General features: G+C 40.8%; 1 protein-coding gene and 1 pseudogene across 8 annotated transcripts in view; one reads left to right on the forward strand and one right to left on the reverse strand.

The window, feature by feature from the left end:
* The window catches only part of CFLAR (CASP8 and FADD like apoptosis regulator), a 55,205-nt gene extending 45,817 nt beyond the window's left edge, over positions 1–9,388 (forward strand). For 5 of the 8 annotated variants that reach the window (XM_024242901.3, XM_009237962.4, XM_009237961.4 and 2 more), the window contains one exon: positions 1,966–9,388. In XM_024242901.3, the coding sequence (XP_024098669.1) occupies positions 1,966–2,104 (139 nt within the window). In that variant the 3' untranslated portion in view covers positions 2,105–9,388. 8 annotated transcript variants of the gene reach the window in all.
* Positions 645–1,067, reverse strand: LOC103890015 (large ribosomal subunit protein eL38-like; annotated as a pseudogene).
* Positions 9,389–11,312: the final 1,924 nt, after the last annotated feature.

Consider the following 11,312-nt stretch of genomic DNA (forward strand, 5'->3'; position numbering starts at 1 on the left):
TTCCAGTGATTCTCCCTCCTGCCTCAGCTTCCCAAGTAGCTGGGATTACAGGCGCCCGCCATCACACCTGGCTAATTTTTGTATTTTTAATGGAGACAGAGTTTTCACCATGTTGGCCAGGCTGGTCTGGAACTCCTGGCCTCAAGTGATCCACGCACCTCAGCCTGCCAAAGTGCTGGGATTACAGGCATGAGCCACCATGCTCAGCCACCTTCCAGATCTTTTTTTATTTGATACCCACACAGTCATATAGAAGTATATCTTTTTTGTTTGTTTGTTTTTTGAGATGACGTCTCGCTCTGTTGCCCAGGCTGGAGTGCAGTGGCACACCTCGGCTTACTGCAACGTCCACCTCCCAGGTTCAGGCAATTCTCCTGCCTCAGTCTCCTGAATAGCTGGGACTACAGGCGCACACCACCACGGCTCTGCTAATTTTTGTATTTTTAGTAGAGGTGGGGTTTCACCATGTTGGCCAGGCTGGTCCCGAACTCCTGACCTCAAGTGATCCTCCTGCCTCGGCCTCCCAAAGTGAGCCGCTGCGCCCAGCCCGGAAGTATGTTTGTAAGCCCAGATGGAATCATCATCTATTGTTTCTTTTTTTTAATTAAAAAAATTTCAATACAATTCAAATCTCCATGTCTGGCTCATTTCAGCTCCTTTACTGCCAAAGCAGGGGACAAGGACTGCTTCAGTTTCTCTGCCTTCTCTTTCTCTGAAGGTATCTGCTGCATCGAACTTGAAAGTTCACATTATCCTTATTTTTCTTGATCTTGACAGATTTGGCATCCTTTCACCTGGCTGTGAGCAGAAAGTCCTTGATTTCCTCAATTTTGCAAGGCGTGGCAATGGGGCACACAGGGAGAGGGCAAGGACAGGCACCCCTCTAGCCCGTGTGTTACCTGAAAGACACTCACAGCCTGCCATCACTTTATAACCTGCTTTTAGTTTGCTTAACAGTAGATTACAAACATTTTTGCATGTCAGTAGTCACATTTCTACAGCATCAGTTTAATGGCCCATAATATGGCCATAGCTTAATTTACTTGATCAATCTTCAGTTGTTGCATAGTGTTTGCTTTCATACAGAGTAAGTATTAAACATCCTTGCAACTTAGTATTTGTTCTTATCCTTAATTGTTTTCTAGGGAGACAATTCCCGGAAGTGGAATTACTGAGTCAAAGGACATGCATTTTTCAAGCCTTGGATGCATCTTACTAGATGTCCTATAGGATGGTCATATCAGCTTTATAGGAGAGTAGCTATGTCCCTGAGTTCTCCCTGACACTGCATGCTCTTATATTTCCTCAAGTTTTGACAATTTGATAGGTGAAAAGTGGTATCTGGCTGTTCAGATCTGGAAGGCTTTGTTATATAAACATTTTTTTTAATGTTTATTGGCAAGAATACTTTTCTAAGAGAAACATCAGTGAGCTGGTTTCCGTTTAAGCTGAATGAAGCCACAGTGTACCTCAAGTATAAGATTAACTGACCTTTTTCAGTTGCACTCTAATTACAATTTAGAATGATGTTTCTGAGCCACCTGTCAAATGCATTCTGGGCTGTACCTCTGCATACCCCAGGAATAAATCTCATGGCCTTCTTTACCTGGCCTCCTTAGTGGTGGCCCAGCAGGAAGCGGTGGTTAGAGCAGGAGCCACTCAGCCTTCCAAGATAGATACTCCATGGGCCTTTGGAGCCCATCCCTATTTGCATAGATGATCCACGTGGGTTATCATCTGGCTGGTATGTTCCCAGAGTGAAACTCAGCAGCCGCTTGAGGGGATGGTGGCCATCAAGCCAGAGTGTTGCAAGTTAGTCTGGATCATTTGCTAAGCAGCTTGTGGTGCCTTCAGAAAGGAACAGTTGCAAAGAACTTTCACATCTGTTGGCTCATTTCGCCCTAACGACAGTCTTCTCTTTGATATTTGCATGGCATTAAATTTTGCCTTTCTTGTTTTCTCCAGAAAACGCCCACTCCTGGATCTTCACATTGAACTCAATGGCTACATGTATGATTGGAACAGCAGAGTTTCTGCCAAGGAGAAATATTATGTCTGGCTGCAGCACACTCTGAGAAAGAAACTTATCCTCTCCTACACATAAGAAACCAAAAGTCTGGATGTAGTGGCTCACACCTGTAATCCCAGCACTTTGGGAGGCCAAGGAGGGCAGATCACTTCAGGTCAGGAGTTCGAGACCAGCCTGGCCAACATGGTAAACGCTGTCCCTAGTAAAAATACAAAAATTAGCTGGGTGTGGGGGTGGGTACCTGTGTTCCCAGTTACTTGGGAGGCTGAGGTAGGAGGATCTTTTGAACCCAGGAGTTCAGGGTCATAGCATGCTATGTTTGTGCCTACGAATAGCCAGTGCATACCAACCTGGGCAATAGAGCAAGACCCCATCTCTTTAAAAAAAAAAAGACAGGAACTATCTTACTCAATGTATTAGTCATGTTTCTCTAGAGGGACAGAACTAGTAGGATACATGTGTATAAAAAGAAGAGTTTATTAAGGAGTATTGACTCACATGATCACAAGGTTAGGTCCCACAATAGGTCATCTGCAAGCAAGGAAGCCAATTCAAGTCCCAAAGCTGAAGAACTTGGAGTCCAATGTTTGAGGGCAGGAAGCATTCAGCATGAGAGAAAGATGGAGGCCAGAAGACTACACCAGTCTAGTCTTTCCATGTTTTGCCTGCTTTTATTCTGGCAGTGCTGGCAGCTAATTAGATGGTGCCCACCCAGATTGAAGATGGTCTGCCTTTCCCAGTCCACTGACTCAAATGTTAAATCTCCTTTGGCAGCACCCTCACAGATGTACCCGGGAACACTTTGCATCCTTCTATTCAATCAAGTTGATATGCAGTATTAACCATCACAGTCCATTTGGGCAACTATACCAAATTACCATAGACCAGGTGACTTAAACAGCAGTTATTTCTCTCAGTTCCGGAGGCTGGGAAATCCAGCATCTAAGTGGTAGCATATCTGGTGTCTGGTAAGGCATGCTTCCAGATCTTACCAGATGTCAGTCTTTTCATGTTCTCACATGGCAGAGAAAGAGGATGCAAACTCTGAAGTGTATCTTCTTTAAGGTCACAAATCCCATTTATGAGGGCTCTACTCTCATGACCTAATTACCTCCCAAAGGCCCCACCTTCTGATACTGTCACACTGGGGATACTGTCTCCCCTTTGAATTCTAGGGGGGATACAAACATTCAGTTTGTAACAATAGCCTTATGATTTAGAGGTTACTTGTTCGTTCATCTAGACCTCAAATTGCATTTTACAGCTAATCAAGCATATCTTTCTCTGATTTGATAGTGTGACCTAAAAGGGGACCATTGTTTGAAATATCATTAGAGTTTCTTACTATTATTATTATTATTATTATTGAGACAGAGTTTCATTCTGCCGCCCAGGCTGGAGTGCAGTGGCATGATCTTGGCTCATTGCAACCTCTGCCTTCTGGATTCAAGCAATTCTTCTGCCTCAGCCTCCCGAGTAGCTGGGATTACAGGCTCCTGCCACCACACCTGGCTAATTTTTGTGTTTTTAGTAGAGACAGGGTTTCACCATGTTGGCAAGGGTGGTCTTGAACTCCTGACCTCAGGTGATTCACCAGCCTCGGCCTCCCAAAGTGCTGGGATTACAGGTGTGAGCCATTGCACCTGGCCTATTATTATTTTAAAATCTTTTTTAAATTGCTAAACAGGGGTACCTCTGGGCAGTATGTCAGAATACCACTTTTTAAATGTTTTATGATTTATTTATTTTTCTATTTCTTGAGGTTAGTTTTAACTGATGTGTATCTGTATATCTATTTGTGTATATTTTGTCATGATCACGCAACAGAGGCTGAAAAGTGTGGAAGAGACAGTTTTCAGGAACAACAAGCAATTATTCCTACTTTCCAAGTTATTTTGACGCCATGGTGGCTCATACCTATAATCTGAGTACTTTGGGAGGCTGAGGTGGACGGATCACTTGAGCCCAGGAGTTCAAGACCAGCCTGGGCAACATAGCAAGACTCCATCTCTACAAAAAAATACAGAATTTAGCTGGGCATGGTGGCGTGTTCCTGTAGTCCCAGCTACTTGGGAGGCTGAAGTGGGCGGATCCCCTGAGCCCAGAGAGGTCAACGTTATGGTGAGCTGTGATCACACCACTGCACTTCAGCATGGGAGATAGAGTGAGACCCTCAGAAAAAATAAATAAATAAAACCACCAGCACCACAAACAACAACAAAAAGTTATTTTGTGCTTGTTTTGAGCACAGGACTCCTGAGGGTATCTTTGCATTTAATATTGCATAGGGGTGCCAGTGGGAAGTAATGTGTATGCTTGGCCTCATGAGTTAAAACCCTGTGTTAATTATGACAGAAGGAAAGTGTGTGAGAGGGATCTTAACTACCTAGCAGCCCTAGCTGCCATCTTGAACCATGAAGATAAGGGCCACACATAGGGGTAGCTGGGTAGTGAGCAGCAAGAAGCCTTGTTGGATAAGGGCATGAAGGAACAGAATCGCTGTAGAATCACTGTGTCAGCCCTAATTACCTACCTCTAGACTTTTATGTGAGGGAAAAAAATTGAGAGTTTATATTTATCTCAACCTAGTTAACCCAAGTGATGCAGTTATGAGATTAAAATGTTTGGAGGCCGGGCGCAGTGGCTCACGCCTGTAATCCCAGCACTTTGGGAGGCCAAGGCGGGCGGATCATGAGGTCAGGAGATCAAGACCATCCTGGCTAACATGTGAAACCCTGTCTCTACTAAAAATACAAAAAATTAGCCAGGCGTTGTGGCGGGCGCCTGTAGTCCCAGCTATTCGGGAGGCCGAGGCAGGAGAATGGCATGAACCTGGGAGGTGGAGCTTGCAGTGAGCTGAGATCTTGCCCCTGCACTCCAGCCTGGGCAACAGTGCGAGACTCTGTCTCAAAAATAAATAAATAAATAAATAAATAAAAAATAAATAAAATGTTTGGAATGTTGGCTTCATCCCTGGGATGCAAGGCTGGTTCAACATACGCAAATCAAGAAACATAATTCATCACATAAACAGAACTAAAGACAAAAACCACATGATTATCTCAATAGATACAGAAAAGGCCTTCATAAAATTCAACATTGCTTCATGTTAAAAACTCTCAATAAAGTAGGTATTGATGGAAAACATCTCAAAATAATAAGAACCATTCATGACAAACTCACAGCCAATATCATACTGAATGGGCAAAAGCTGGAAGCATTCACCTTGAAAACTGGCACAAGACAGGGATGCCCTCTCTCACCACTCCTATTTAACAGAGTATTGGAAGTTCTGGCGAAGAAAATCAGGCAAGAGAAAGAAATAAGGGGTATTCAAATAGGAAGAGAGGAAGTAAAACTGTCTGTTGGCAGATGACATGATACTATATCTAGAAAACCCCATTATCTCAACCCAAAAGTTCCTTAAGCTGATAAGCAACTTCAGCAAAGTCTCAGGATACAAAATGTGCAGAAATCACAAGCATTCTATACACCAACAATACACAAGCAGAGAGCCAAATTATGAATGAACTCCCATTCACAGTTGCTACAAAGAGAATAAAATACCTAGGAATACAGCTAATAAGAGATGTGAAGGACCTCTTCAAGGAGAACTACAAACCACTTGCTCAAGGAAATAAGAGAGGACACAAATGAAAAAGCATTCCATTCTCGTGGATAGGAAGAATCAATATCATGAAAATGGCCATACTACCCGAAGTAATTTATAGGTTCATTGCTGTTCCCATGAAACTACCATTGACATTCTTCACAGAATTAGAAAAAAACTACTTTAAAATTCAAATGGAACCAAAAAAGAGCCCGTATAACCAAGACAACAATAAGCAAAAAGAACAAAGCTGGAAGCATCACACTACCCAACTTCAAAGTATACTGCAAAGCTACAGTAGCCAAAATGGCATGGTACTGGTACAAAAACAGACACATAGACCAATGGAACAGAATAGAGAACAGAGAAAGAAGACCACACATCTACAGCCATCTGATCATCGATAAACCTGACAAAAACAAGCAATGAGGAAAAGATTCCCTATTTAATAAATGGTGCTGGGAAAACTGGCTAGCCATATGCAGAAAATTGAAACTGACCCCTTCCTTACACCTTATACAAAAATTAACTCAAGATTAAAGACTTAATGTAAAACCTAAAACTATAATGACCCTAGAAGAAAATCCGGTTAATACCATTCAAGACATAGGCACAAGCAAAGATTTCATGACAAAAACATCAAAAGCAATTGCAACAAAAGCAAAAATTACAAATGGGATCTAATTAAAGAGCTCCTGCACAGCAAAGGAAACTATCATTAGAGTGAACAGGCAACCTACAGAATGGGAGAAAATGTTTGCAATCTATCCATCTGACAAAGGTCTAATATCCAGAACCTACAAGGAACTTAAAACAAATTTGCAAGGAAAAAAACAACCCCATCAAAAAGTGGACAAAGGACATGAACAGACACTTCTCAAAAGAAGACATTTATGTGGCCAACAAACATATAAAAAAAAGCTCAACATTACTGATCATTAGAGAAATGCAAATGAAAACCACAATGAGGTACCATCTCATGTCGGTCAGAATGGTGATTATTAAAAAGTCAAAAAACAACAGATGCTGGCGAGGCTGTGGAGAAGTAGGAACACTTTTACATTGTTGGTGGAAATATAAATTAGTTCAACCATTGTGGAAGCGTGTGTGGCTATTCCTCAAAGATCTAGAACTAGAAATACTATTTGTCCCAGCAATCCCATTACTGGGTATATGCCCAAAGGAATATAAACCATTTTATTATAGATACATGCACATTTTGGTTCATTGCAGCACTCTTCACAATAGCAAAGACACAATAGCAAATGCCCATCAAAGATAGACTGGATAAAGAAAATGTGGTACACATACACCATGGAATACTGTGCAGTGCAGCCATTACAGCTTTTGGTGATACAGTGAATCAGATTTTTTATTAATTCTTTTAATTGGTTATTACTGAACATGAAAAAGTAATCGTTATATTGAAATCTTGAGTCTGGCCATGTTTTTATCTTAAATTCATAAAGAATTCTAACAGAAGAGGAATTCAAAGAATGTCATAAATGGATGTTTCTCCATGGATGAAGGAACTATTTTATTCACTTGCTGATAATTCAGCCTAATCCAGTTTGGCATCATATAGATAAGTAGTTGAATTATGGATTTAAAATACATATCATTTTCTAACTCCAAAGGTCATACTTATTTAGATGGTTTTGAAAATATAGAAAGGCACAATTTTTTAAAAAATCTGTTATTCACCACCACCACTCAATCTATCATCTGTCTCTCCATTCATTCTTCCATTTGTTTATATCTGTTAATTTTTGTATGTGTTCATGTATAACTTTTACATGATTGGAATCATAATGCGTATTCCATTTTGAAGTCTGCTTTTTTTTTACACAAAAATATGTTGTGAATATTTTCCTATATTATGAAATATCATTAGCTGAGCTTTTAGAATTGACTGCATGTTTTGGTACCATTTAGATGTGGTTTAAGATACTTAGAAGTTATGTGTCTTTGCCACTGTGGATGAATCTTCTTTACTCAATATTAATTACTTACAAATAACCTCACCTAAACACTACTCAGCCATAAAAAGGAATGAATTAATGACATTCACAGCAACCTGGAGACTATTACTCTAAAGGAAGTAACTCAGGAATGGAAAACCAAACATTGTGTGTTCTCACTCATAAGTGGGAGATAAGCTATGAGGATGCAAAGGCATAAGAAGGATACAATGGACTTTGGGGACTCAGGGGAAAGGGTGGGAGGGGGGTGAAGGATAAAAGAATACAAATTGGGTTCAGTGTATACTGCTCAGGTGATGGGTGCACCAGAATCTCACAAATAAGCACTTAATTACTTACGCATGTAACCAAATACCACCTGTTCCCCAAAAACCTATGGAAATTTTTTTTTTCTTTTTTAAAAGGAATGAGATCATGTCCTTTGCAGGGACATGGTTGAATCTGGAAGCCATTATCCTCAGCAAACTGTTAACAGAGGAGCAGGAAACAAACACCACATGTTCTCACTTTTAAGTGGAAGCTGAACAATGAGAACACACGGACACAGGGATGAGATCAACACACACTGGGGCCTGATGCAGGGGCCGTAGGAGGGAGAGCATCAGGATAACTAGCTAATGCATGTGGGGCTTAATACCTAGGTGATGGGTTGATAGGTGCAGCAAACCACCATGGGACATGTTTACCTATGTAACAAACCCACACATCCTGCGCTTGTATCCAGAACTTAAAATATTTTAAAAATCTTTAGAGAATACAAAAAAAAAAAAAAAGATTCTTCAATGCATACACAATAAAATTGCAGTTCAGTCAAACACTGGAAGTCTTTCTCTGTCTAGGTGGTATCTTCATTTTCAGCTTCTTCAAGATCCCACTCCAAACACTGTTAGCTCAGCCAAATTGAACAGCTCATATCTCCTACCTCTGGATCTTTGGTTCTGGTGATTGTATATTTCTGGACCATCTGGAACCCCAGCATATCACCCTACCCCACATCTCCACATCCCCAAAATATAACCATACTTCAAGGGCAGTTCAAATACTGTCTCCTTCTGTCCTCCATGAAGTCAGTTATCTCTTCCATTGGAATTATCACCCCCTCTCCTGAACAGTACTATTTCGTGTGAATCTCCTCCAAGCCTTCTTTTCGTTTTATGTCTCATGCTGTAATTCTTGGAGAGTGTGCTGTAGCTCAAGTGCAGAATTCTCATCAGTTTTATCTTTATCTCTCTCCTAAACACTTTACCTGATGAAGAGCCTGGCATACACATAAATATATATTGAATGAATCAGTGATGGAATGAAAAGAGAAATGATGGATCTACTAAATTTTAACTTTTATAAAATATTTTGATATATTCATGACCTTACTTTAGCAAGCAATGTACTGAACATGATGTAAACTATTGTTGATATAGTTTTTATATTGGAAGCGTAAGTAGTTTGTGGCATGGGATTGTGACATATCCTAGGTTTCCTCGTCTTCTTTTTATTGAAATGTAATTCACAAGCCATAAAATTTGCCCCTTTAAAGTAAATGATGCAGTGGATTTTAGTATATTTAGAGTTGTGCAATCATCACCATTATCTAATTCCAGAACATTTCCATCTACCTAGAAAGAAACTCCATACCAGTGAGCTGCCACTCTAATCCTCCTCTTCCCCCAGCCTCTAGAAACAAATAATCCATTTTCTGTCTCTACGATTTGCCTATTCTGGATATTTTATAAAAATAAACATGTGGCCTTTCGTGTCTGACTTCCTTCACTTAGCATGTTTCAAGGTTCATCTATGCTATAGAGTGTACCAGTACTTCATTACATTTTATGGCTGGATAATACTCTATTGTGTGGATATACCGCATTTAGTTTATTCATCAGTTGATGGAAATTTAGATTGTTTCCACTTTTTTGCTATTATGGATGATGCTGCTATGAATATTTGTATATGAATTTTTATATGGATATATGTTTTCAGTTCTTCTGGGCATATACCTTAGAAGTGAGAGTGCTCATCATATAGTAACTCTGTGTTTAGCCTTTTGAGGAACTGCCAAACTGCTTTTCAAAGTAGTGGCATCATTTTACATTCCCACCAGCAGTGTATGAGGTTTTTTTTGTTTTTTTGTTTTTGAGACGGAGTCTCACTCTGTCGCCCAGGATGGAGTGCAGTGGCGTTATCTTGATTCACTGTAACCTCTGCCTTCTGGGTTCAAGCCATTCTCCTGCCTCAGCCTCCCTAGTAGTTGGGAGTAGCTGGGTTTACAAGAGCCCGCCACCATGCCCAGCTAATTTTTGTATTGTTTTTTGAGACGGAGTCTCGCTCTGTGGCCCAGGCTGGAGTGCAGTGGCACAATCTCAGCTCACTGCAAGCTCCGCCTCCCGGGTTCATGCCATTCTCCTGCCTCAGCCTCCCAAGTATCTGGGACTACAGGCGCCCTCCACCACGCCCGGCTAATTTTTTGTATTTTTAGTAGAGACAGGGTTTCACTGTGTTAGCCAGGATGGTCTCTATCTCCTGACCTCGTGATCCATCTGCCTCGGCCTCCCAAAGTGCTGGGATTACAGGCATGAGCCACCGCGCCCGGCCAATTTTTGTATTTTTAGTAGAGACAGGGTTTCACCATGTTGGCCAGGCTGGTCTCGAACTCCTAACCTCAGGTGATCTGACTGCCTTGGCTTCCCAAAGTGCTGGGATTACAGACATTAGCTACTGTGCCCGGCCTCAAATCCTTTCTCATTTTAAAATTGGGTAATTTATTTTATTTTATTTTTCTGAGATGGAATCTTGCTCTGGTTGGAGTGCAGTGGTGCAATCTCGGCTCACTGCAACCTCCACCTCCTGAGTTCAAGCAACTCTCCTGCCTCGGCCTCCCTAGTAGCTGGGATTACAGGCACCCGTCATCATGCCTGGCTAATTTTTGTATTTTTAGTAGAGACAGGGTTTCACCATGTTGGCCAGGCTGGTCTTGAACTCCTGACCTCAGGTGATCTGCCTGCCTCAGCCTCCCAAAGTGCTGGGATTACAGGCGTGAGCCACCACACCGGGTGGGTTGTCTTTTTATTGTTGAGTTGTAAGCATTCTTTTTAATATTCTGGATACTAGTTTCTTATCAGGTACAATCTTTGGGAATATATTCTCCCATTCCATGGATTGTCTTCTCACTTTCTGGATACTATACAGTACAAGTTTTAAATTTTGATGAAGTTCACTTGATTTCTGCTTTTTATGTATTGCTTATGCTTTTGGTGTCATACCTAAAAAACTATTGTCCAAATCAATTGCCTATGAGGTGTTACACCTATGTTTTCTTCTAAAGTTTTATGATTTTAGCTCTTTGACCCATTTTGAGTTATTTTTGTGTATGCAGTGCGAGATAAGCATCCAGCCTCATTCTTTTGCACATACATGTTCACTTGTCTTAGCATTACTTATTGAAAATACTATTTTTTCCCTATAGAATTATTTTATACTTATCACAAATCAACTAACTCTAAGAGTTTATTTCTGGACTCAATTCTATTGCTCTATCCTATGCTAGTACCACACTGTCTTGATTATTGTAACTTCGTAGTAAGTTTTGGAATCCAGAAATGTGGTCCTCTAACTTTGTTGTTGTTGTTCTTTTTTTTTTTTTTTTTTTTTTTTTTGTAGAGATGAGGCCTTGCTATGTTGCCCAGGCTGGTCTCAA

The sequence above is a fragment of the Pongo abelii genome, chromosome 11 (assembly GCF_028885655.2).
Source record: "Pongo abelii isolate AG06213 chromosome 11, NHGRI_mPonAbe1-v2.0_pri, whole genome shotgun sequence".
Taxonomy (NCBI): domain Eukaryota; kingdom Metazoa; phylum Chordata; class Mammalia; order Primates; family Hominidae; genus Pongo; species Pongo abelii.